The sequence below is a fragment of the Heterocephalus glaber genome, unplaced genomic scaffold (genome assembly GCF_053883595.1).
Source record: "Heterocephalus glaber isolate CG9 unplaced genomic scaffold, H.glaber_assembly_v1.0 deba00001689, whole genome shotgun sequence".
NCBI classification, from domain to species: domain Eukaryota; kingdom Metazoa; phylum Chordata; class Mammalia; order Rodentia; family Bathyergidae; genus Heterocephalus; species Heterocephalus glaber.
The window spans coordinates 8,598,101-8,625,406 of record NW_028258414.1 but is presented as its reverse complement, the minus strand read 5'-3'; the positions used below and the strand labels follow the sequence as shown (position 1 = coordinate 8,625,406).

The 27,306-nt window shown below is 39.6% G+C and overlaps 1 protein-coding gene and 1 non-coding gene across 2 annotated transcripts; one reads left to right on the top strand and one right to left on the bottom strand.

The window, feature by feature from the left end:
• Positions 1 to 549: 549 nt before the first annotated feature.
• On the bottom strand, positions 550 to 18,270 carry Rab11a (RAB11A, member RAS oncogene family). The gene is made up of 5 exons (XM_004855611.4): positions 18,062 to 18,270; positions 10,875 to 11,070; positions 10,044 to 10,237; positions 8,316 to 8,396; positions 550 to 2,300 (listed from the first exon to the last, which is right to left on the bottom strand). The coding sequence occupies exons 1-5, from the start codon at positions 18,099 to 18,101 to the stop codon at positions 2,161 to 2,163; spliced, it is 651 nt and encodes a 216-aa protein (XP_004855668.1). The 5' UTR covers positions 18,102 to 18,270; the 3' UTR covers positions 550 to 2,160.
• Positions 18,271 to 18,562: 292 nt separating this feature from the next.
• Trnaq-cug (transfer RNA glutamine (anticodon CUG)) lies at positions 18,563 to 18,634 on the top strand. Its single transcript has one exon. It is a non-coding gene; the product is annotated as a tRNA-Gln (tRNA).
• Positions 18,635 to 27,306: the final 8,672 nt, after the last annotated feature.

Genomic DNA, 27,306 nt, shown 5'->3' with positions numbered 1-27,306 from the left:
CCCCTCAGAACTGAAAAGATCTCTGGCAAAAGACACTGGCTGCCACCTCTTCTTACAATTACACTTTTAGCACACTCAATGAAATGTCTAATGATAACTTACCCTTACACAGTGGCAAATATTAGAGAGCCCTTGAGAACAATGATGTAAGTTTAAATCAAGGTACAATGGCTAAATGACTTTTTCAGGAGAATATAACAGGTTAAAAGAATGTTCAACGTTATGATAACTGAAAAGCAGGATCAAGCAGCAAAATCTAAAAAAAACTTACTCTCAATTTCAAATAACACAGAGATGGAGACTTTGCCTGTGTCTGGTGACACTGTTACATAAGGAAGTACAGAGACTATTTCCCCAATGTTTGTTAATACTTCTCCCAAGAAAAACATAATTGAACTGCAGGTCTAACATCACACCTGAATTCAGACTGATGCCCCAATTCAATGCTGACTTGATAATGCAAGCACCTATGTGCTTATTCATTAGAATCAAGTATTCCAGGGCTGTATTCAAAGCACTCCAAAGAAAAATGTAATCTGACAACATAAAGAACAGACCCCCTATAACTGTTTATTAGAATGAGAATATATTCCAAATCAACAACTAAAAAAACAAAACAAAACAAAAATCAAGTTACAAAGCATGCATAAAATACAAAGTAGCAATTTACAAACAGATAATAGTATCTTTATAACCAATACACTAAAACGATAAAATGGCTACACAGGAAATGACTGACTACAGCAATGCCTTCCGTGCATCCCACACATCATGAGCACCGCAAAACAGATTAACTATGAAACATAATAACCTACACAAGCCCACACATATATATTTTTTTCAGATATCCCATCATCTTCAAGTTATCACTGCAGCTGACAACTTTCAGAAAACTGCAGATTAGTGCTTAACATTATCCACACAATGAAGTAAAACTAAATATTAGTGTGCACATTTCTGAATGAGAAACTAGTTGCTCCAATGATTTCAGTAATGTAGTGGAAAAAATTACTTCAGGTCTCTATAATGCTTAAATGCATTCCATTTAAACTCAAGGTACTATTTCATTTTACATACTAAAAGAATACATGCCTTTAAGTGGTACCACTTGAGCATAAATTAACCTCTCACTGTATCCTTTAGAAATACTAAAACCAAAGATTTAACTGGACTTATTCCATTATACACTGCAAAACTCAAATATAAGCATTAAAATATAAGCTTTGCTAAAATAATCACCCATGCCTGGTGGTGGATATGGTGATAAAACTAGGTTGCATTTCATTTACTGGAAGGTTTTGAAACAAAACTAACATTTCAAAATTTGGTATTACCAGCAGTACACCAGTTATTGCCTGAGCAATAAAATGCCACATAATCTACTGCTGGGAAATGAGATCAGTTAAAATGACTTGGGCTGCTTGATCACTGCAACAGAGGTACTTCAGAAGGAATTCCACCAGTCTCTCTAGTTCCTAGTCTTCCAGGCAACATTGTTTAACTTATGGCCCTGTAACCATAACCCTAACCAAACCGTAAGTCTTTCGTGTTTATTAGGATAATTCTTGTCCAGAAAAAGTGCCCTTTCTAATCAACTTTGATGCTTACAAAAATTAAACCAAAATATACTAAACTACATAAACCTATTAAGGCATTTTAGAAATTGACTTCCAGAATGGAAAATTTTCACAAAATCCTGCTATGTTTACAGGGCAACTCTTAGATTTGTTGAAATATACATTGCACTGAGAGAAGAGTGTACTACTTCTAAACTGCTCTGTGGCAAAATAATAGCTTATTTCTAAGATCTTCATTTGATTTGATCAAGACCAATGGGTCTGAGCTTCAAGGGATCAAGTTCAACTATGACCTACGGAGACAGGCTTCCATGATGAAAAGTAAACAATAACTGAGGAATTTGAACATTCAGTTTATTAAACTAAGGCCAGTGAAGCCATAGCATGGAAAAAGAAAAAATGCAGTCATTTGGGACAAGGTGGATGATTTTATAAAGCTAAAATCAAAAGAATTAAGACATGGAAGAATTCATAAGTATGAGGAAGTAATAAAACACAAAAATGACAGGAATTACAAATATATTTAAATCTCAGACCTGGGAAATGGACTATACACAGCCTTCTAGGGGAGAAGAGAAACGCCTTAGATGTTCTGACAGCACTGCACCTTTGGCTTGTTTTCAGTGGTTGGTGGGACATGAATAGGAACCACGTTGTTGCTTGGAGACATGTCATTTTCACGTCTGTCTGACATTTGCTTCTGAGAGACAATGCGGTATATCTCTGAAAAAGAGAAACAGAACACTAAGAGTAAACCCATGAAGAGTTAGTATAAAAGATCCAATTACAGAAGATATACCCAACAAAGAATGCATAAATTTAACATTTTACTTTCAAAGAGCCCCTGATTAGAATCAACCATTATTTTAGTATTTTCCCTTTCCAGCCGGGCACAGTGGAGCAGGCCTGTCATCCCAGCACTTCAGGAGGCTGAGGTAGGAGGACTGCCATGAGTTCAAGAATAGCCTGAATTACACAGTGGGACCCTGTTTCAAGACAAAATGAAACAAAACATTTCCTTTCCATAAAAAAAGCAAAAAGCTGCCGGGGATTTGGCTTAGTCGTTCCACTGCCTGCCTCGAAATGGCAAGATCCCAAGTTCGATCCCCGGTACCAAAAGAAAAAAAAAAAAAAGAGCAATAAGCTTTTCCATTTCAGAAAGAAAGATTTGCAGGTCAATTAAACAAATCTTGTCTTAAGAAATATAACATAGTTTACAGACAGAGATCTGAATTCAATCATCTAAGTAGTTCTACCCTACTTTTAGTATTTTCAGTGTACCTTTACCAAAAAAAAAAAAAAAAAAAGCCTACATACATTGACATTGTACAAATAAATAAATCTGCACTATCAGATACATCCCCTATTTTTTCTAGGCTGTATGGGTAAGAGCACAACTTCATAAACGTGCTAAAATCCCAAGACTCTTGGAGAGAAGGACAAATCTAAAGTGTTTATTAGTGATCTCCTGAAATAAAGTTAATTGTAATTAATTATTTAAAGGAGGCAACTTAAGATTTTATGTACACACTCTTTCATGACAATGCAGTCAACTTAATATGTAAACTAACACAAACACTAACCAAAATACACTCTTTCTTGCTTTTGGGGGTAGGGACGGGGGGTGGGGGGTGGCAGGTAAAATTTCTACCTGAGAAGGTTGTGAAGTAGACACAAAGGAAAAAAACCTAGTTACAATAAAGATAAGCTGCTGAATAAGGTTCTTAAAAACACACACAAAAGATAAAGAGTCTTCATTCAGACTCTTGATTGAAAAAGGAAGGGATGGGATCTTGACAAGGTTAGAGAAAAGAATTTACCCTTCACTCATTCAGGCTAGTGGCTAAGGAATAAAGATAATCATCAATTTGTGGTTAAACTATACCTTTCATGCCATGTTTTCTCTTTAATGCCAAACTGGCTGGATCTTCATGTTCAAGGGCAATTGATTAAATCTGACCCTTATAAGTTTTAACTTCTTTACAAGTTGTTTTGAAGATTCAGTTAAGGAAAAAAAGACAAAAGAAATCTGCAGACTTAAATAAAAAGCAAATATATGTCATACTGGAAGAAGCAGACAGAATTCCCAGAGAACACAGAGAAGTAAATAATTAAAGAGACTGTTTTACAAAGACATTTGAGCAATGTTGTTTAACTGTCTGCAAGTACTGCATACTTTCCAAAATGGATTACTGCTACGTTTACTCTAGTCACCAAAAAGGTGACTTAATAAAAATGCCAACAAGAAGTCAATAAAGAGAAAGCATTGGTCAGAAAATGAGGAAAAAACCTTTTTTTCCAAGTATAATCAGTTCTAAGAGGCTCCTAAGTAATTTAAGTCTCTTTGGGGTAGGTGTGTCATTTAAAAAAGAAAAGAACTTTGTTTGATAAGAAAATAGGAAGCAGGTATCTTCCAGCTGGTACAATACCTGATTAGTACTTCAATGGGGGAAGGACCATGGGACATGTAACTTGCTAAACCAGAGGCAAGTACTGTATTTTCCCTCTTTCAAGGGCATTCTCCTTAGAACCAACTGAATGAGATACACCAATTCCTGTGCAGTCACCACTTTTCAAGATGTCTAGAAGTTTTACATGTCTAAAAGTTAGGTACGATTAGAAAGAAAAGGAATCCTACTTTGGGGGTGGGGGTGGGGGGTTACCGGGGATCAAACTCAGGATCTTGCACTTTTGAGGCAGGCATGGTGCCACTGAACTAAATCCCCAGCCCTAATCCTGCTTTATTGTTCTATCAGAATTTTGTGTAGAAGATCCAAATATGAAGTAATATATAAAGGACAGCTCTAAATATAACAAAGTACAGCTAAATAAAAAGGGCATATATCTTTCTACTCTAATGCACATGTGAATCAAATAGCAAAGGAATTCTAAGGAAGTTAAAGGGAAATGTTCCCAATTAGAGAACGAGAAAAGTTAAGATTAATTCCTCCAAAACTAGTGAAAACAGCAGAAACCTGTTATTCTACTACAGCATAGGTAGAAACTTTTGCTAGATCTTTTCAAGCCCATTGTTCACCATGTAACTTTCTCAAAAGTAAAAAAATATTCTAATTTTATATATTCACGTGTATTTAAAATGAGGTTCCCCCATGTTAAGAAAAAAGCTACTTCTACACTTAATTAAAAGATTCTCAATAAACTGATAGTCCATATTTTAAAACTTTAGCTGTCCCTCCACCTCTGCCCCTTTTTTGTAGTACCGGGGATTGAACCCAGGGCTGTATACTGAGTTACATTCCCAGCAAGGTCTTGCTAAGTGGATAAATTGCCCAGCTTGGGTTCAAATTTGCAATCTTCCTGCCTCAGCCTCCCACAGTGCTAAGATTATAGGTCTGTGCCACCACCCTGGCTCTTAGGCCCCTTCTAAAGAGGCAACATGCTCAGTGAAATAAAATTCTTTCAGCCAAAGAATTAAGAATTTATTCTTCATACTAAAAAGGTATCTTGGACTTCCTAATTATACAGAGAAATCTGGCCAAGTATCACCCTAACCAGGCAATCAAAGTTAACAATACCAGTAATAAGCCAATTATCACGAGCCTCCTGATAGAATACTTCTGTGGCATGCCTGCCAAAAATCTATAATCTGAATTTAATCATGGAGAAATCATCTTTTGGAATTACTGTGAAATTCACAGATGTCAAGAATGCCATAGGTCTATTCTAAGACAAACACCACAATTTACTAAAATTGTAACAGAAAAAAATTTCAACACTATATAATTGTACATTTAAAAATTTTAAAAGCTATTTTCTTTCTTCCAGCAACAACTGAATACCCAGTAAATGCTCCCTTAATACTGTTAAATTTAAGGTAGAACCAAATCTAATAAGATTACTTTTTTCCTTTTTTATGCATTAATCCTTCCACACTGGCATATGAGGGGTAGAAAAGTTTAGAAAAAACACCCTAACACTTGCAAAACAACAAAGGATGTCTGTTGCCATATACAGCAATCTTGATTCCACAGCTCAACACTAAGATTTATGGAAGAAGCTGAGGCAATAGCGAATATAAACAGCGGTGGTGAGCAAAACTAAAGTCTTTGCTCTCAAGCAACATTAAGTTTAAATTACATTTAAATTTTAAGAAAAATAGCCAGATGTTGTTCTTTACCCTTGAGGAGGAAGCAGCTCAATTTTAATACAATAGTGCTAACTGATTAGCATTAGCATCTGCAGATCAGGAAATTCACGTTAAAATGACAACAGCTAACTGCAAATGGAAGACTTAGCCTCACTTCACAAGTACAGAATAATTGGGCTAGAAGTTGAGATCAGAAAATGGCCTAGAATTATAGCAAAGCAGAGTTGATGAGACATAAGAAATATCCCAACTATGAGCCCTTACAGATTCACAGACTGTTAAAGTGTTTAACTCACCTTTCAAAACACTATGATGCCAGTTGTGGTGGCACACACCTGTATTCCCAGCACTCGAGAGGCTGAGGCAGGATGATCGCTGTGAATTTGAGGCCAGCCTGGGGTACACAGTGAGCTCCAGGCCAGCCCCACTATGACTCCTAGGACCAGGGAGGTTCAGTGATTTGAGTTACACAGGCCTGTGTATAAAACTCCCACACTCCTTGGTCTCAGTCTAGTACTCTACACACTGACTCAACAGAATTCATGAAAGTGGTTATAAAGAAAAAAAGGAAGATTTGTACACATATTTAATTAAATTTTACTCAGTTGTAACAATCTGTAATGAAACTTGATACAGAAAGATTTTAAAGTACTGTTCTCCAAAAACTGTGTATCTGACCCCAGAACTAGTTCTTACTGTTCTTCTAAAAGAAAATTCGAATAATGATATGTAAATCACCAGTAATTATTTTTAACAATTATTTTTTTCATGTCTTAATTACCAGTTAGGTACTAATTTATCAATATTCACTATTACCAGGGATAGCTAAGTTCTTTTTTCTTTTTTTCTGTTTTTTGTAGTTCAAGCTGGGCAGCCTTGAATTTGTGTCGATCCTTTGATCCTCCTGCCTCAGCCTCCAGAGTACTGGGATTAGAGGTGTGCATCACCATGCCCGGCTAGATCAGTATGAGCACGGACTCTTACTGATTTTTGGAATCTTTAGCAGATGTCTCAGTGACATACCACTTTGCTATCAGTTAAGAGAGACAAAAACTTTTTAAGAGAGTGCAAAAGTCAAATCATATCACAAGATTTTAAAAAATACAAGCCCTCTATCAAAAAGGAAGTAACTCCCAAAACATATCTGAACTTTACACATGAAGAAATTAAGGCCTATCTGGGCTTGTAATCCCAGGACTCTGGGAGGCTGAGGTAGGAGTATCATAATCTCAAGCAAAGTCAAGCAACTTAAAAAGGTGAGGGGATTCCACCACCTGCCTTGCAAGCAGAAGGACCCGAGTTGGATCCCTGGTACCAAAAAAAAAAAAAAAAAAGGGGGGGGGGGGTCTGGGGAAGCAGCTCAGTGGAAAGGCCCCAGGTTCAATCTCCAATACTGAAAACAAACAAAAAAACCCTTAAGGCCTAAAACGGCTAAATAATTTGCCTAGGATTATAAAGCTAAGTGGAGGAGTCAGATGTAGCACCCAACTGAAGCTTCCAAGTCCATGTTCTTAATTTTTAGGCTTTGTTCCTTTCATTTTTACAGAAAAATAAGAAAATAAAGTTAAAAATCTGTTTCCCTCTAATACCACGTTGTATTAAAACTTACTACAGTATAGTCAGAAAGTAATTTAAACAATTCTATATAGAGACTTTTCAGAAGAATGCCACCCAAGACTACACATTAAGACTATAGTCTAATTCATGAATTCTCAAAAGTAATATACAGGGCCAGGGATTTAGCTCAGTGGTTCTGGCACCTGCCTTGCAAGTGCAAGGTCCCGAGTTCGATCTCTGGTACCAAAAAAAAAAAAGATACGTGTAAAAACTTCTAAATTGTATATTACTTTAAAAATCCCATCAAAGTACTTATTAAAGGATTAAGATCAAATTTACTGATAATTTGGTCATTCTAATGAAGTCCGAGTAAATATGAGTCAGCAGAAGTAAAATGTCTTTTTATCCAGAAGACCTGGTTATCTACATTCCCAAACAGCAAGAACTTCGTCCCTTTCCCACCACTCATTAAACTAGGTGCAATCACTGGCTGATTTTATCTACAAATGACACCTTGCTTCTTCTATAATATATAGAGAATTTTACTTTTATCACTTAGATTTTTAAAAATATATTTTCCCCAGCTTCTTCCTATTCTAATTTCAAAAGGGCACTTACATCTTTCTATAGCTGGAATCTCAATATTTATCTTATAAAAACACATTTTTAAAAAACCACATTTTAAAAAAAGAAATTACATTTAAACATAACTTTGTGCTGTATGAAGTATAGAATACATGGTCTGCCAGGGATTTAGCTCAGTGGTTCCGCAGCCTGCCTTGCAAGCGCAAGGACCCGAGTTCAATCCCCGGTACCAAAAAAAAAAAAAAAGAATATATGGTCTGAACACATGGAAGTAAACATATTACTTGCAAAAATTTCCTCCCACTATAAACCAGATGAATGAGGATAACTGAAGCTCAGTGAGCAAGGGTTAAAACTAATTTTGCCCTCTAAATTCTTTTATAGTAGTTCTCATGTGGTATAATATATAATTTCATTTCCTGATTCATTTGTTTAAATTACCTACCTCTTCCAGTTCGTACTGGCATAACCTGAAATCTAAGTCTTACCTGTTAGAATTGTCTGGAAAGCAGCTTCTACATTTGTCGAGTCTAAAGCAGATGTCTCAATGAATGACAAACCATTCTTTTCTGTGGGAAGAGACAAAACCTTCAGTCTTGTCAAGTTTTATTGTTTTGCAGTGGTGGGAATTGAACCCAGGGCCTTATTAACACTAACCCACATCCCCACCCAAGGTCCACTTCTAGCAGGAAGCCAACAATCTTTTTTTTTCCCTGATGGTGCTGGGTATCTAATCCAGGGCCTTGCACATGTGAAGCAGTTTTACCAGTGAGCTGTACCGCTAGCCCCTGGCAAGTTTTAAGACAAGGGATGTGATATACTCAAGACCTTAAAAGGGAAAATGACAGGGTTTTTTTTGGTACCGGGGATGGAACTCGGGTCCTTGGGCTTGTGTAGCAGGCGGCAAAACCACTGAGCTAAATCCCCAGCCAGACAGAATTATTTTTAAAAATCCCTCTGGGGGCCAGGGATTTTAGCTCAGTGGTTCAGCCGCCTGCCTCACAAGCGCAACGACCCGAGTTTGATCCCCAGCACCAAAAAAAAATCCCTCTGCAACTTCTGGGAGAGAAAGGGTATTATTCGATCTACTCGTTAAGAAATTAAAATTAACAGTGAGAAATTTTCATTGGTTCAATTAAAATACTCATATCTAAATACTGCCAATAGCAATAAATGATACTATTCAAAATGTAGTAAACTTTTTAAATACCCAGCTATTTCTGTTCTTCACTTTGCTCCCTACCAACTACAAGGCCGTGATATTCACTTATAATTCTGTACCTATTTGAAATAAAGCTGTCTCCTGACAAGGCAATGGAGGGACACGCCTATAATCCCTGCTACTTGAGAGGCTGAGGTAGGAGCATTCTAAGTTCAAGGCCGGCCTTGGCAACGTAACAAGACCTTGTCTCAAAATAAATTTTAATTAAAAAATAATAAATGAATAAAATAATAAATAAATTTTTTTAAAGAGCTGGGGGTATAGCTCAGTGGTAGAGTGCTTGCCTTGTATGCAGAAGACCCTGGGTTCAATCCTCAGTATAGCCAAAAATAGTGTTTCTTGCCTGAGATACTAAAAACGTTATTAAAAAAGCATTCACAAAATAACCACTAGTATAAGGTCATGACTTTATTGGCCATAATACTGCTTTATGGTAGTTGTCTTAACAAAACACCCCTTCCAGAATGGTGGCAAGAAACAGGGAGAGTTTCTATGAAGCCAAAAAAGTTATAGCTCCTAAGGAGCTGCATTCCCTGTTGGTCCCTGGCACTATCTGGGATGTTGCTTTCCAGGCCCACACAGAGTGAGTACGCTAAAGTACAGAGACGGAAATGAAAAAGGGAGAGGAAGCACAGAATAAAATGATACATTTCAGGGCCGGGACTTAGCTCAGTGGCACCAATCCTGCCTCACAAGCATAAGGTCCTGAGTTTGATCTCCAGTACCAGAAAAAAAGAGATACATTTCATCTACCCCTTTCAAGGAAGAAAAAAAGAGGACATTGTTTGTGTTTAATTACTGACAGGAAAAACTCAAAACACTAGTGTTTTAAGAATTTGAAGTTAAGCAAAAGAGCTATATACAAACTTTCAAAACAATTCTTGCTGAGTATTCATGTTTACCTTTCTGAGACTATTACAACCTATCCTCTCACTGGAAGAGTATCAAAACAAAGACAGAATCACTGTAAAATCATGTAATTCATGTTACTAACCTGCAAAAGCTCTGGCTTCATCTGTAGGAACTGCCCTGAGATGACGTAAATCACTCTTATTGCCCACAAGCATGATAACAATGTTACTATCAGCATGATCTCTCAGTTCTTTCAGCCATCGCTCTACATTTTCATATGTGAGATGTTTAGCAATGTCATAAACCAGTAAGGCACCTACAGCTCCACGATAGTATCTGCAAACAGAAGCATAGATTTAACTCAGTAAACAGCCACAACATGGAAGTGAATACCAGAACTCAATATATGGATTATTCATTTTTTAAAGCACTTGATAAATAAATTTCTAAGAATTTCTAATACTGGAATTCTTAAAAAATCAAAACAAAACCCAGTGTAGCAGCCCTCCCCTTATAAGACTGTGCTTTCCATTTCTGGTTACACAGTCTAAAAATATTAGATGGTAAATTACAGAAATAAACAATTCCTAAGTTTTAAACTGATGCTGTCCTAAGCAGTATGACGAACTCTCTCACAGTCCCACTCAGTGCAGGCCAACTACCTGTCCATTAGTCACCTGTAGCTCTCTTGGTTATCAGATCTACTGTCACATATCACAGTGATCGCATTCAAGTAACCTTATTTACTAATGTCTCCCCACCCCCAAAGCAAGAGCAGCAATGCTAGCAATTTAGATATGCCAAAAACAGCCATAAAGTGCTCCCAGTGTTCAGTACTACCCATGGCTTCGGGCACCCACTATGAGTCTTGGAATGTATCCCAGAGCTGAGGGGAGAACTACCATACTTTTCCAGTACCCAAATTCACTTGATGGCAACTTATTTCACAGAACTTAAAACTCTTGATACTTACGCTGATGTTATAGCTCGGTATCGCTCTTGTCCTGCTGTGTCCCATATCTGTGCCTTTATTGTTTTCCCATCAACCTGGATGCTTCTTGTTGCAAACTCTACTCCAATGGTGCTCTTGCTCTCCAGATTAAACTCATTTCGAGTAAATCGAGACAGGAGATTACTCTTTCCAACACCAGAATCTCCAATAAGGACAACTGAAAACACAAATACATTTAGAATTACCATCATCATTTCAACAGAATAGAAGTTCGTACAACAAAAAGGATAGAACACCTGATATTTAAAAAGAGATGGAGACAAGGTGATTAACCCATGCTCTTGACCTATTTTCAATCAAAACCAATTTATCTTTTTTAATCTGTTTCTCCCTGTACAATGACTTCCACACATCCCCAGCTTAGCACAGATACAGTACCCTGTCTTAAACACTAATTTTTTTTCAAGGCTAGGTATTGAACCCAGGGCCTCAGGCAAGCTATGCAAGTGCTCTATCACTGAGCTATACTCCAGCCCTTAGAAACACAATTTTAATCATAGGCACATTAGACAATGATGATAGGCATTAATTACTATCAATGCTGTAAGCAACCTTAAAAGGTAATCATCTGAAAGATAAATCCTAAACTAAATGAATAATGTGTGATACTAAAATGTATCACACAAAAACAAAGGATGTTAGTGGTTGGGGAGGGAATGAATACATTCTACTTAGTTTCATCAAAGACTGGGGGTGATGTGAGGACAACTGGGCAAGACGAAACGAATTTAAAATATGAGGGATCAGGGTTATGAGGCATCAGGGTTATGAACTTTGCTGCTCTGATCACAGAACTACAACGACGTTTAGCTGCACTTATACTAGCACAAAGCTAGAGACAGCCCCCCTTCAAAAAAAGCCCTGCCTCACTAAGGAAAAACAAGGCCCTTAGGAAGCTAACTAATAATTCTGACATACTCTAGGTCAAAGCCAAAGCAAGGAAGGCATATACTTTCACTCATGACTTCATGAAACTTTTTTTTTTTTAATCTTTTTTTTTTTTTTGGTACCAGGGATCGAACTTGGGTCCTTGTGCTTTCGAGGCAGGCAGTGGAACCACTGAGCTAAATCCCTGGCCTTCATGAAACTTTTAAAAACAGGCTTTGACTAGAAAAACTTACTCCTGTGATTTCTATAGGAGGCAGATTATTTACTAACTCCCCACCACTGGTGATTGAACCCAGGGTCTTCACACTGAGCTACATCCCCAGAGACACCACCCCCCACCCCCGCTTTAATAAATTTTGAGACTAGGTCTTGCTAAGTCATAATGTTGCCTGGGTGAGACTGGAATTTGTGATCTTCCTGCTTCAGTCTCCCACAGTGCTGAAATTACAGGCTTGAGTCATCACACCTGGCCACAAAGTTATTTTACCAAAAGTTATCTGGGTATACCTAACAATTTTTTTGAAGTGGGGAAACAGGCAATTAGGACAAGTTGTTTTTAAACACTTTTCTACGTAAATGTAAACATCAAAATGAATTCACAACTTTACACAATTTGAGCAACATGTTTTTCATTTGTGAGAATTTTAATGGACATTTTAGGAAACACTTATTCCCACTGTCAACTACTAATAAAAGCTTCTTCTTACCCATCTAAATGAGCTGACAGATTTAGACACCAGGACTAGAAAACTACACATGCAAGCTTACTAAATCCAAGAAAGAGGAACATGCCTTACTCAGAAGACTGGGATCTAGTGGTGAAAGTAGGGAGAGAGGCAAAATCTGTGAAAGCTCACTCACTGCACTCTGGCCAGAGGAAGAGTTCATTATGCATTCTTTCCTTGTCACAGGATGGGATATAAGCTGGCCTCTGGACAATCTTGGAGGGAGTACATTATCAAATGCATATCTTTCTGGCTTCCTCTACCTGCTGATTCAGCAAAAAGGCACCGTGGCAGCAGTGACTCCATGCAGCACACGGTGGCTATTTTCTAACTAAACAGTCAATTAGAGGGTATCAAAGTGCTGTGGCAAACACAGATATCATATTAAATGCTTTTATTTGGATACCAGGGGATGATGATGTCAAGGTCACAAAAACAATATAAAAAACAATGCACTTTCAATCCGATAAAATAATTAGTTGACATTTCCAAGGTCCACCATTCTGGAGGTGAAGTCAAGTCCCAGCTTCAATAAGATTCTACAAATTAATTTTAAAAATAGGTAACAGATTAAAAAAAACCCGCAAAACTTGAAGGAGCATTCTTCGTATATTCACCATTGCTTCTTACTGGAAGAGGCTGGATATTCTGCCAAAGAAATCTTTTAATCACTTCTGCTCTCACACTATCAGGATATCTCCTGATAATAAAATCCTCACTTGAGGTGTAAATTGCAAAGAGAAAAACAGAAAGATTACAACATTTCTACATTACCAGCATTCCCTTATCATTCATTATTTGGGAGTGGGTCACATAAGTCAAGGTCAGTGTGTACTTAGACCATCTTGGAAAATTACAGCAAAAAACAAAATCTCAAAGGAATCCTCTGTGAACATAAAAACTCCAGCACTTTCAGGTCTGGACTTTCTCCCTAACCTCCACTTTTAACCAATGATTAAGTTCCTTATCACACCAACCTCAAATCTTTTTGCCGTCATAAAGACAGACAGCCAAGGAATTTGTTTTCTCAAAGTAACCCATTAATTTTAATATTATAAAAAAGCACTCATCTGAAAATAATCCAAAATTCACGATTGCTTTATATAATGTAAAAGTCATCTCAACTAGACATGGACAGTATCACCAGAATTAAGACTAAAAACTTGTAAAAGGGTAGGAGGCACTGCTTCTGTAAGAACAGTATAGCCCAAAAGATGCTATGAAGTGACACAAGAAGGGAACCTGCTGCTTCTCAGCTACCAAAAAACATTACAATTAAGCTAAACAAATACAATAAGACGGAATAAGTTATCTAGGCAACAAGAGAATTTTCTCTGATTTAAAAAACAAAACTTCACAGGGCGGGGGATTTAGCTCAGTGGTTCCGCTGCCTGCCTCCCAAGTGCTAGGTCCCGAGTTTGATCTCCCGTACCAAAAACAAAACAAAACTTCATGGACCTTTCTTCATAGAATCACATGGTATCTAATCAAATAATTTCTAATCAAAAGTTTTATAATTAAAATGACAATATTTAATCCCTCACACATGTGCTAAGGATCCAACCAAGGGCCACCTGCACCCTAATAGGAACAAGCTCTACCAGTAACCTAAATCTCCAAGCATTTAATTGTTGAAATTCAAAAAATTATATACAGTAATCACATCCTGTGGGATTTTATGCCGTCCATAACTATTATCTTAGGTTAAAAGTACTTCCATTTAAACATATTACAATGACAGCTATCTATGCTAAATAACGCAAACATAACGTAAATAACAATCTAGACATTAAACATTGTTAGAATTTCTAAAGTAATCTAATAGTTAACACTTGATTAGCATCACCTGCTGAGTTTTAACATTATTTCTAAAATCTAATACTAAATTTCTTTATACATAATATATATATATATACATCCCACAAACAGACTACTATAAAAGCAGAATATACATATTATCCATTATTTAATAAAAACTTCCACCTCTTCAAACATATTTCAGTCTCATACTTTTTCTGGCAACTAACGGAATAAAATTTAGTTCATTACACCACACACAGCACACTAGTTTCAAAAGTTATCATCTGAAAGAATAACTCATCATTTTCATACCATCTTTCATAAACTTGGAGATATTCCTACTCTCTCAACTACATTCATAGTCCAACCTCACAAAGTCTTGTTCGTTTGTTGTTGAGACAGCTGGTCCAGTTGGCCTTGGTGCTCTCAATCCTCCTGTCTCAGCCTCGTAAGTATGCCAACCAAAAGTCTTTAAAATAAAATGCATCCATTAAAGCTGAAGTCTAGACAAGTTTTCCCAGATTCAGCCGGAATACAAGTTGCTCAACAAAAAGCTGTGAAAGAAAAACTACGAAGATGCAAGACAGCAATGTTCCTATGTTCTTTTCTTCTGACAATCAGCTAATGGTTAATTACTACTGACCTTCAATGAGACTGAAAAGAAAAAGTCTTAAGCAACAGACTACATATCCAGATACATTCAGAAAATTATGTCGACTACACTGGCTCCCACAGTATTTGTAAACAAACTATGATTGATCCTTACTTCACTAGTGTCCCACAGGAACTTAACCACATTATGTGTACTTAAAAAATGTTTTTAAAATAAAAGTTCAAGTTGTTTTTTTTTAAATTCCCCCCACCAAAAGGGTCACTGTAGAATTTAACTAAATATGAATGTTCTTCAAGATCAAATACTTAATTTAACATAATTATCCTCCTCTCCTCATAGTACATTCACATTTAAGCCATTCCATCCCATCCCATCCAAAATATCTCTTCACTTAGGAAGGGACAAGAAAAGTGAAAATAGAAGGAAAAAATGGAAACAAAGCTTTTGTACATAGGGAGGGGAGAATGGGATAAAATAAAAAATTTTTACAATAAAAATATCTCTTCACTTAACTGGTCACTAAATCCAATTCCCTTAACTATTAAGATATTCAAGACTTCTTCAAAGTACAGAGAGTTGCAGTTCATATGGGTGAATAAATCTCTGTAGAATGAAATCACTTCACAAATTTTTTTGCTTTGTTTTAAAATAACTGGGGCCGGGGATTTAGCTCAGTGGTTCCACTGCCTGCCTCACAAGCACAAGGTCCTGAGTTCGACCCCCAGCACCAAAAAAACAAAAAACAAAAAACAAAACTGTGTAAATAAGAAATTGGCTAATCAGCACTTAAAAAAAAAAAAAGTGACTCACATCCTTTAAGTTTTTAAAAAGTGGAAATTCTCAGCAGAATTTTTAAACACTATTTTAACAAGCAAAATGAAACCATAAGCCATGTAAGTCTAAGTACTTTAAAAGTTTCCTAGTTTTGTTTCCTTACTAATATGTGCTCTAGTGAGTTATAAAAACTTAAGGTTTAAAACACTAACAAGAACCACAGTAACTTCTTCCACATCATTACCATGTATTGAACCCTCACACAAGCTAAAATTTCAGTCTCACTCTCACAACAGTCCTGAGAGGCAGGTATTGCAGAATTTCCTTTTTATAGATAAGGGAACTGAGGTTCAGAAAAGTTAACTATCTCAAGGTCACAAAAAAAAAGTTAACTATCTCAAGGTCACAACACCCAGGTCTATGTGATTCCAAATCTGTATTCTCACTGTTAGGATGGTCTAATTCCATAATTAAAACTCCTTAAACCAATTCAGGTTAATTAACATTCTTTGGGGGAAAAAAACCTTTCTGTAACATTCAAATTCCAAACCAAACAGGAGAAATACCTTGATAGTCTACCTTCTTCTAAATTACTTCAAAGAAGGCTAGCTGCCCAAGCCATTACACAGTTATCTTAAAAACAAACTTCTTTCATCACTAAATTCCAAAGTCTCCAGGGACTCCACATCATCTCAGATGTTTCCACAAACAGTACAAGTATACAAATAATTCAGGTCTTTTTGTAAGTGTAAAATTAAGTATCTTCTTATCTATAAATGACTTCCAATATGAGGGTGAGGATATTGAAGGTACTTATCCTATGCAGCAGGATATTCTGGCTCGGGGATTAAGTGATAATAAGGATATACCCTCCAGGAGTATACCAAGATTTGCAAAGTATTGGTAAAGCAAAGTATTTCCTGATTCGTTTAGTCAATCATTCTTAGCACCCAATGACAAAGTCAGAAACTGTCACCAATGTTTAACACTCTTTTAAACTCCACCCTCCACAGTAAAGCTTTAATAGTAATGGCTTCTTCCTCCCTGGTAATGATCTTTGTTCAGCACACTACTGATGGCTGCCCTTCTAGTTCGGGAGCAGAGAAAGACTAACAAAGTGAGACCACATTCACCGAACAAAAAAACCATTTACTGTCTTCTCTTCTCACTGAATGCTGTACCCTTTATCTTCCTTGATTAAAAAAAAAAACTATCTGGATTCTTTCCGGACTCAACCAACAAGCAATTATTTCTACCCCCCCCCCCCATCCCTGTCCTCCAATGTTTCGCCCAGGGGCACTTCATGCTTCCTTACCTTATAACAAATATTTAATTGTGCCAAAAAAGCATACAAATCCCCCCACCGTTTCCAACCATTTGGGAAAGGTTTGTGGCCAACTAGGGCTCTTCCTTTCCTGTTGGATTCTCCCAGCGTTGCAGCAGGAAGCAACCAGTCCACAGTGATAAGCAAGCTAGTATTTGTGCAGCACACAACCTTTCCTGTACAGGAACTGGGCCTTCAGGTCTGGCAAGGATAACAGCCACCACCCATCCGCAACCCCTTCTCGAAAGCCGAGTGAAGTTATCCCGGGCTGGTTGTGGCTGGGTAGGGACAGCAGGAGGGGAGGAAAAAATTTAGAAATTAAAAGACTAGGTGCTAAGTCGTAGCAGCCTGCCGGGTCACTGCGACAAGTGCGCGCGTGGGTGATGGACAATCCCTCTTGCCCTACCTCCGCACACCCGGGGCGCCCCGAAGGCACAAGACGGAAGGCAGAGATACACTCGCCAATGGGCCGGGAGGGAGGGGACACCGGAAGGTTACTAACCCGGTAACCGTGGGGCGGGTGGGGGAAGGGGACGCCAGCTCCGTGGCCCGAGGTCCGGCCGCCCGGACCCGAGAACCTGGCGGGGGCGGAGGGGCAGGCGCACTGGGAGGGAAAGGGGAGCGCGGTGTAAGTCCGCGCCCCAGGAAAAGCGGAGCGGAACGAAGGGCCTGTCGAAGGGGCGAGGAGATGGGAGCCGAGCCGGGGAGGGTGCCCAGGCGGAGGAAGGGGGCGCTAGGGGCGAAGAAAGGTGGTGGGAGGGGCGGGGGAACCCCAGGAAAGGGGCTCCACGATTTTGGAAAAGGACACCCAGCGAGAGGCTCTGCAGCTAAGAAGGCCTTCGGGCCAGAGGAGAGAGACCCCGGTCGTGGGAGAGGAGGAGAGCTCGTCGAGGGACGGCAGGCGGATGGCACGGAAAGGAAAAGCTGAGGCAGGCCTATTTCAGGGCAGCAGTGGCCGGCACGCGGGTCCCCCGGGAACGTCCCGGACCTCTGGACGAGGACTCGGACTGTAGGCGAGCCTCACCTTTGAAGAGGTAGTCGTACTCGTCGTCGCGAGTGCCCATGGCGCAGCCAAAGAGCGAAGGGGCGGGAGCAGCAGTGGTAGCGGTGGGGACCAGGGGGCGTCGCTGCAGGGGTAACCCGAGCGCGGAGCCTCAGCAGCCGGACCCGGTGAAGAGCCCCTCCCTGCCTCTGCGCCACTTCCGGAGGGCCCCAGCCCCTCAGGGGAAGTACTTCCGGGTAGGCGGTGCTTGGCTCCGCCCTCGCCCCGTGAAGGGCGAGCGCTTCGGCGTCCCCTCGCCTTCCGTCGGTTTTCACGTACTCAAAATCTCTAGGAGGCTCACAGGGCAAATCGAGTCGTGGAATCCCAGCTGACGGTAGTCTTAGTTTCCCCTCGCACATTCCTTGCCCCACAATGCCGGAAAGAGGGACGCCGGGAGTGCTCGAGACTCGAAGCTCAGGATTGGGTTTGGGGGCAGGGTTCTCTAAGGACTAGAGAGGCTAAAGGAAGGCGTGTATGCGTGGTGGTTCCATGGTGTAATGGTTAGCACTCTGGACTCTGAATCCAGCGATCCGAGTTCAAATCTCGGTGGAACCTGTAGTTTTTTTTTTTTTGTTTGTTTGCCATGTCCCTAATTCACTCCCTAAGAATTGGAACAACTATTTATCTGTCCTTGAATGAGGTAAAGTATACTCTTTGAAGATTCGTGAATTTTCCCCTTTGTTTTAGGTTAGGACCATCTTTCACCTAGGGATCCAGTAATTAGCTCCACCCCCTGCCTCAAAACTTAACTCAAGCTTTCAATAAAACATGATTGCTTTTGCTAGAATTTTCTACCCCCATTCAAGGGCAGGCGCTCCTCACCCACTCCTCCTTCATGGAAATCTCTCAAAACTATCTCCAGATGCCATGTAGAGAACTTCGCCCACCCTCCTCATCAAGATTCACCAAGAGCTTCTTGACTCCTGTTTGCTGGCCTCTGAGCTGAGCCCGTTTACATAATTATTTCATTTAACACGCAGAGCAAAGGATGGCAATTTCTATTTTAGCGGAAATGTCAATGCTAAGACTTAAGTGATTTGCGGCACAGCCGTCCTGTATGTGAAGGGAATCTTATAAATCCAAAAAGCCTTTCCCACTCCCTGTCACACCCCCTGCCATCTAGCTTCAAACTTTCCATTTAGCCTTTTGGGCAAAAGTGCCTGGAGTAGGCAAAATAATGCCCCACGCCCGCGGATGTCTACTTTGAGTTCCTGAAAACTGAAGGGTGGGTTACACAGCAAAAGGGAATTAAGCTTACAGATGGAACGAAGGTTGCTAAACAAATGACCTTAAATGGGGATGTTGCCCTTGATTAACTGAATGGACCCAGCGTTGTCATAAGAGTCCTTTAAAAATGGAAAGGGAGCCAGAACACGTCAGAGTGCTACGCTGTGAGAAGACCTCAGCCAGCCCTTACTGGCTCCAAAGGTGGAGGAGCCTAGGAATCTGGAAGCTTCTAGAAGGTAGCAAAAGCCCGGAAAGAGATCCTTCCCTAAGGTCCCTAGAAGCAACACCTTGGTTTTAATCCATTGAGACCCATGTCAGTCTTCTGACCTACAGAACTGTAAATAATAAATTTCCATGATTTACACCCCAAGTTTGTGGTAATTTGTTATGGCAGCCATAGAAAACTAATATGCTCTTTTCAGTGCTTTATCTGAAAATGATAGGTTCAGCTGAGGTCCTACGTAATTGCCTTGTGCAGGTGTTGAGCCTTCAAATTAGGGGAGATTCATGATAGTCCTTAAGCAGCCAAATATTTGTAGGACACCTGTGTGCTACTATAAATTATTACTTAGTCTCAGTACTGGTCAGGCTGGGTAGACACGATGAGCCCATGGAAAGGGAGACTATCAGTGACTAAGGAGGGTTCTGGTGTAACTGTCACAGCTCAGACTGAAAGAATTAGGAAGAACTCCCTGGAGGAAGAGGAACTCGCACTGACCCTCGAAGGAAGAAGCAAAGAAGGAAACTCACTTTGGGAAATTAGATTGTAAGAGCATATTGAGCAAGGCATTAATGCCAAATGAATTGAGAACTTTTTCACCTGAAGTCATTGTTTTTCAATGTGTGTTCTGAGGAAAATAGTGTTCCTCAAAAGAAGGATTGCATTAACAAATAATAATCTCCCATTAGCTTCCCTTAGCACACTGACATTTTAAAGTCTATAGCTAGATCTCTCTGAAGATAGATAGACAGACTTTGGCGGGGCGGTGCGGGGAGGGGACAACATGGTACTGGGGATTGAACCCAAGGCCTTTACATTGAAATGCAGCTCAGCTCCTTTTTTGGTTTTTTTTAATTTTTTGAGACAGGATCACACTCAGTTGCTAAGTTGACTGAGCTGGGTCAAACTAGTGATCCTCCTACCTCAGCCCCCAGGAATGCTAGGGTTACAAGCCTGCACCACTGAAGAAATATATTTGAGCTGTGTTGAACACATCATTTCCCAGATTCACCAGACCGCAGAATTCCTTTTCCATGGAACATTGTTAGCACCTTCTGAACACTCTGGAGACATAAGAATATAGCTGTGTGGACAAAGAGATTGTATTAGCTTTCCCTAAGCTAGGACACAATATCCAACACCTGCAGCTTAAGGAGGAGAGGTTTATTTTCGCTCACAGTTTGCAGTGGGTTCAGTCCATGGTCAGCTGGCTCCTAGGCAGGAATTGTGTGATGGAAGGGCCTGGCACAGGAAAGCCGCTCAAGTTATGGTGGCCAGAATCAGGAAGAGAAGGGAGGAGCCAAGGGTAAGAAAACATCCTTCTAGGCCACTCCCTCAGTGACCCACCTCTTCCAAGCAGGGTCCACCTTAACAGCACATTTGGGGCCAGGTATTTAGCTCAGTGGTTCTGCTGCCTGCCTCACAAGCACAAGGACCTGAGTTTGATCCCTGGTACCAAAAAAACCCCCAAACAAACAAACAAAACAGCACATTCAGGCTGGGGATTTAGTTCGGTGGTTCGAGCGCCTGCCTGGCAAGCACAAGGTCCAGAGTTCGATCCCCGGTACCAAAAAAACAAAACAAAAAAAACGCCAGCACATTCAGACATGGATGAATCCACTACTGTATTACGTATACAGCCCTATGATCTAATCACCTTCCAAACACATGAGACTTTTGAGGGACATAAATCTAAACCATAAGAGAAGTAATTGAAGTAAACCTGGTCTTAGGAAAAGTAAGCTGGCTGTAGAGTTCAGGGCTGAGACAAAGAAAAGACTGGAGGTTCTAATATCAGAGGTCTAACTGTAATCAGCTGGGCACAAACTAATAGAATTGAGGTGCAGACATGGCACTAGAGAAGAAAAATAAAAAGCTATTGTGGAACAGAAAGAATAGATTTCATGGACAAGAAGAGAAAAGGGGTTTTTCTTTCCTGTTTGGGTGTGTGTGTGATAATTTCGTGGTGTTTCTTTTTAAATCACTTAAAAAATATGGGACTACATTTCTAATGTAAATGGTTTAAATAATACAGAAGTATAGAGTAAAGCCTAAAGTCCTCCTCCGCTACTTCAATTCTTCTCCCAACCCCAGAGACTGATTGATTAGCTGATTAATTTTTTAGTGCTGGGGGATTGAACCCAGGGCTTTACACATGCTAGGCAATCAGAGCACTACTGAGCTCCATCCCTAGCTCTATATATTTTTAAATATATGTAAGATCAGGTTATATGTTGTGTTCCTCCTCTTAGAATTCTTTCCACATAAGTCCATACAGGTTTAATGAATTTGCTGAATAGATTTCCTCAGGAATGGTATATCATAGTCCACGAAAACATTTCCATCCTCTTACCTGTGGATACAGCTGATGCTGACGGTTTACTAAGTTAAAACCTACTTTCAACCTACTTCCTTGCTTATCTCCCCTACAGAGGCTGAAAAAACCAACTACTCATTTTCTCAGCTACCCTGCCAAGAGGGGCCATATGAGGCAGTCCTTCCCCAGGCCTTTTTTTTTTTCTTTTTCTTTTTTGGTACCAGGGATCAAACGCAGGACCTTGTGCTTGTGAGGCAGGCAGCATAACCGCTGAGCTAAATCCTTGGCCCAGCCTATTGCATGAATTTTTGGCTTTCTTTTTCTCTTTCTCTCATCCTGTTCCTCTCGCTCTCTCTCTCTCTCTCTCTCTCCCTCTCTCTCCCTCTCCCCCCCTCCCCCTTTCTTTCTTGGTCTCAGTAGTTTCTGAGGCTGGCCTTGAATTCCTGGGCTTGAGTGATCCTCCTGCCTCAGCTTCCCAAATTCCTGGGAGTATATGTCGACACGCCTGCCTCTCCATATGGTAGTTTAAAAAAAATTTTTTTTCCAGTACTGGGGATTGAACCCAGGGGCACTCTACCTCTGAGCTACATTCCCACCCTTTTGTATTTATTTTGAAACAGAGTCTTGGTAAGTTGCCCAGGTTGGCCTTGAACTTGCCATCTTACTGCGTCAGCCTCTTGAGTAGCTGGGATTACCTAGCTAGACATTTTAAGTTTTTACTTCATCAATTTTCTCTTGGTCATTTCTTTTATGGATTTTGAATATGAAGACTTCTCTATACCAACATTACTCCAAAAATTTTGTTTTTCAAATATTTTTAAAACTTTCTTCCCCATCTGGATTTTGTTTATATTGAGGATGATATGAAGTACGGATCTAAATTAATTCTCTCTAAATGGATAGCCATTTTGACATCATTTATTTGACTACTCCATTTCCCCCACTGATTTTAAATGCCTAATTTCTTATTAATGAATTCATGTACGTAAATGAATGTGTGCTTGGATCTTTGCTCCATACTTCCGGTGACCTGAAAGGTATGCAGTTCAGATGTCACTTCAAGAGAGAAGTGTAGTTGATTGTCAACCTCTAGCTGCCACACCTCCAAGATGCCCTGAAATGGTCACAGGGAAGCCACACTCCCTCTGGATTGTTCCCAGACACTGCCTGAGCACAGTGTAAGTACTGGAGCTGGTCCAGTTCTATCTATTCTGATGGACCATCTTTTCTCCAGAGCTTTCCATTGACCTAGCAGAGACTCTCAGAATTGCATAAAATTTCAAAGCATTTCTTACCCAGTCCTCCCACTTGTATGGGTATTGGACCTGCAGGTGGTTAGAAGGCCCTCCCTCTCCTCTGTCCTTCACAGACATCTTCCCCAGAGCATCTCTTGCACTTCTAATTCTTCTAGCATCTGCTTTCATAGGACCTGACCTGATACCACCTCGTTGGTCTAATGTCTATTCATGTACCAATATCACAGTACTTCCATTCATGTAGCTTCGTGGTCTAGCTCATCTGTGTATTAAATGAGTAAATATTGATACAGTGCTCACAACAGTGTCTGACACATAGTAGGAACCATATGTATGGGGTGAAAGCAAAAAATATAGTGAATGTTTAAAAAAAATTTTTTAATTCCTCTCATAATATTCCCCCTTGCTTCAAATACACTAATCCCATCATACTTGGCACTTTCTGAAGCAGTTTTTCGGGGAGTCCTCTCTCATGAGTGTCTTTAGTTGTTCTGTCATGGCTTCCTCGTCCTGTATCGATTCAAAACATTTCCTTCTCTTAGTCATTTTGACTTTGGGGAAGAGCCAAAAGGCGAACTGTGCCATATCTGATGAATTAGTGATTGATGACACACGGTAATGTTTCCGTTTGCCAGAAATAGCCATACATGTTTTAATCACTTCCAGACATTGAGACAGCTGCAAAAAAACCTGAAAGAGGACTTCCAGAGCTGCTTCCGAAAGTGGCAAGAACAATGGGATAAGTGTGCTCAAAGAAAGGGAAAGTATTTAAAGGGGGAGGAGAATAAATGGGAATGTCTTTTACCATAATAACATGTTTTTTGGTTTTTTTGGTACCAGGGATCAAACTCAGGATCTTGTGCTTTCAAGGCAGGCACCGGAACCACTGAGCTAAATCCCTGGCCCAACAGGTTTTTATTTTTAATTTAAACATCCATTGTATTTTTTTTATCACATCTCATATTTGGTAAATAAAAAATAAATATGATAATTCCTCTTCACTTTTTTCCCTTTGACAATTTTTTTTTTTTGACAAAGTCTTGCTTTGTATACTTCAGGCTGGCCTTAAACTCACTATGTAGCTCAGGATGGCCTCAAACTCACAGGGATCCTCCTGCCTCAGCCTGCCGAGTGCTAGGATTACTGGAGTTTTGTTTAGAGTTTCCTTACTGATCATTAAAAAACAATTTTTTTAGGGGCATGCAGACAAAAGGTCCTGAGTTTGATCCCCAGGACCAGAAAAAAAAACCACTTAAAAAAAAAATGAAATATAGAAAATTGTACACAGTGTACAAAAAATATGAATTCTGCCTATGGAGATACAGAAAAAAAGAGCTCGAGGTTTAATCTCTACTTGGAAGAAGGATCAATAGAAAAAAGTGAAATGATAAAAAGAGCAAAAGTGCTAACTTTGGCTTCAGGTGTGTCTAAGTTAAACAGTTGACAGGAAAACCAAAAGGGAGTAGTCAAGAAAAAGCCCGGAAATATCGATTTAGAAATGTCTAAGCAAGACCTGGAATACATACCACCTCTGCGTTTTGAAAACAGCGCTACCTGGTTGTTAAAAACAAAGTCGGCACAGGCAGATCTGTGTTTAAACCTCAGCTCAGCCATTCATTTGGTATTTCAACTGTATGCATTTACCAAGTCCTGCTGAACCTCAGCTGTCTATCTGAAAAATGGGAAAAAGATACAGAAGGAATGAAATAATATATATGCATAGCTCTTAGCTTCCTTTTCCACATGCAGTAAATATCTAGTTAATGCATTCATTCTCAGCAGGGGTCAGTCAGTAATGTCTGGAAACATTCTTAATGCTGCTGGGGTGGGGGTGCCACTGGCATGTAGGGAGTGGAGGCCAGGGGTGTTGCTAACTATTCTACAATGCACAGCACAGGCCACAGGACTAGAGGAATTATCTGGCCCAAAATATCAACATTGCCAAGATTGAGAAATGTGAGTTAATACGGAGGATTAGACTGAGCCAGGCCATGGGACAGAATGTCATGAATGTCGCCTCCATCCTAGCTCATTTTGAATTTTGAATGTGCTCAGCACATTCTTGAGGACTCAGGAAGAAGGCAGAGATACCTATAAAGGCTCACTGTCTCGTGCAGCAGAGCCCAAAAGTCTACTGGCTTCATGCGGTTTCTGTTTGTTAAACAGATTTCAGGGTATTATTTCTGTTGTTTATTTGTTTATCTGTTAAACTCTATGTACTAGTTTCATATACTTTTTTTGTAGTGACATTAAGGTTATTCTCCAGCAAAATTTTTTGAGAGAAGTAAACAGACCTTATAAAGTGATAAAATTTGTTTTCTGTCCTTTTATCTTTTCTACTAAGTATATCATAACATGATGAACTGTATACAAGATAAGAAAAATTCTCAACTTTGATTGGCTAATTATAGTCACTGGAGAACCAGCTAGTCTTAGAGAAATGATAATTTATATCTTCATATATATATTTATTGATTAAAACACATAGTTATATATAGCTTAAAATACATATATATTATAAATAGCTTATTGGTTATACCCAAATATATATAGCTCAATCATAGATTTTTTTCTACATCATGAAATCTGAATGAGAATAACATCAATTTTTATTGCTGCAGTTTATTGTTCACATATGCTTAGCCTTTTAGGTTTGTTGATCAGATCATATGGCAGTCATCTTTCAACAATTAAAAAGAGGGCTAGGTGGGCCGGGGATTTAGCTCAGTGCAAGTGCAAGGACCTGAGTTCAATCCCTGGTACCAAAAAAAAGAGGGCCAGGGATTTGACTCAGCGGCACAGCACCTGCTTGGTAAGTGCGAGGTCCTGAGTTCGATCACTGGTACAAAAAAATTAAAAAAGAACTACACAACTAAGAAAGTGAAAACCCACAGAATGGAGAAAATATTTCTATATCTGATAAGGGATTAATAGCCATAATATATAAAGAAGTCTTACAACTCAACAACAAACAACCAGATTCAAAGATAAGCAAAGGACTTCAATAATCATTTCCCCAAAGATCTGCAAATGGCTGATAAGCAGAGGAAAAGATGCCCTATATCATTAGTAATTGGGCAAATGCAAATCAAAGCCACGTGAGATACCACTTTACACCTATCAGTATTATGTTTGAAAAACAAAAACAGTGTAAGTGTTGGAGAGGGTGAAGATGATGTGAAGACATTGGAAGCCACCTGCATTGATGATGAGAATGTAAAATGGTACAACCCCTGTATTAAACAGTTTAGTGGTTCCTTAAAAAGTTAAATCTACAGTGTTCACTTTGGCAGCATATGTATTAAAAAGTTAAACAATTACTAAAAAGTTAAACATGTAATTGTCATATGACCAAGCAATTCTTGAAAGCAAGGATTCAAAGAAATACACCAATGCTAAGTGAAATGTCAGGCGCAAACACCAAATAGTTTATGATTCTCATATGAGGGACCTAAAATAGGCAGTCATAGAGACAGAAAGCAGAATGCTGGTTGCCAGGGGCTGTAGAGTGGGGAATGGGCAATTATTGTTTAATGGGTAGTCTGTTTGGAGTGATGAAAAAAATCCTGGAAATGGACAGTGGGAATGGTTGAACCCTGTGAATGTACTTAATGGCACTGAATTATACACTTAAAATGGTTAAATTTGTAGTTATATATGTTTTACAAGGGGAAAAAAACAACTAAAAAGAAGCTGAATCTTAATTTTTTTAAAAAATTAAGCTGGATGAAAGCTGGAAGCAGCAGACCAGGATAAAGGGGCAGACAGCAGTGCAGAAGGGTGAGATCTTGTCTTCCCAGCACCCTGGGCTCTCTGGGGCTGTTTCCCCAGTCCCTGACACCTCCCAGGATTCCTGTGGACTGGCTGGCTTCCTAGTTCAAAGCCAGCTGGTTCACCCTTGCCCACACCCAGCCCCTAAATTATATCCCCGTTGGCCTCTGAAATTCCACCATTAGGGAGTCATTTCTGAGGATGTGCAGTGGCTGCCGACCCCTCCCTGTCCCTCTACTCCTACCTGCATCTCAGTATAAGACTGTGAAACTGTGCATCCACTACTGAGGCCCAGTGAATTGGCCTTGGCCCTCCAGGGACCCCCACAAGTCTCCGCACCCTCCCATGTGGACAAGAGCCATGCTCACTCAAAGGGAAAGAAAAAACTAACAGACCAAAGGCTCATTTTTGCTTCTCAATAATTTATTTGACAAAT

Coding starts and splice junctions, on each gene's coding strand:
- Rab11a (XM_004855611.4), bottom strand. CDS start 18,101: ATGGGCACTCGCGACGACGAGTACGACTACCTCTTCAAAG. Junction 10,238..10,874: donor TACCGAGCTATAACATCAGC/GTAAGTATCAAG, acceptor TTCTGTTTGCAG/ATACTATCGTGGAGCTGTAG. Junction 8,397..10,043: donor TGAAGCCAGAGCTTTTGCAG/GTTAGTAACATG, acceptor CTCTTCCCACAG/AAAAGAATGGTTTGTCATTC.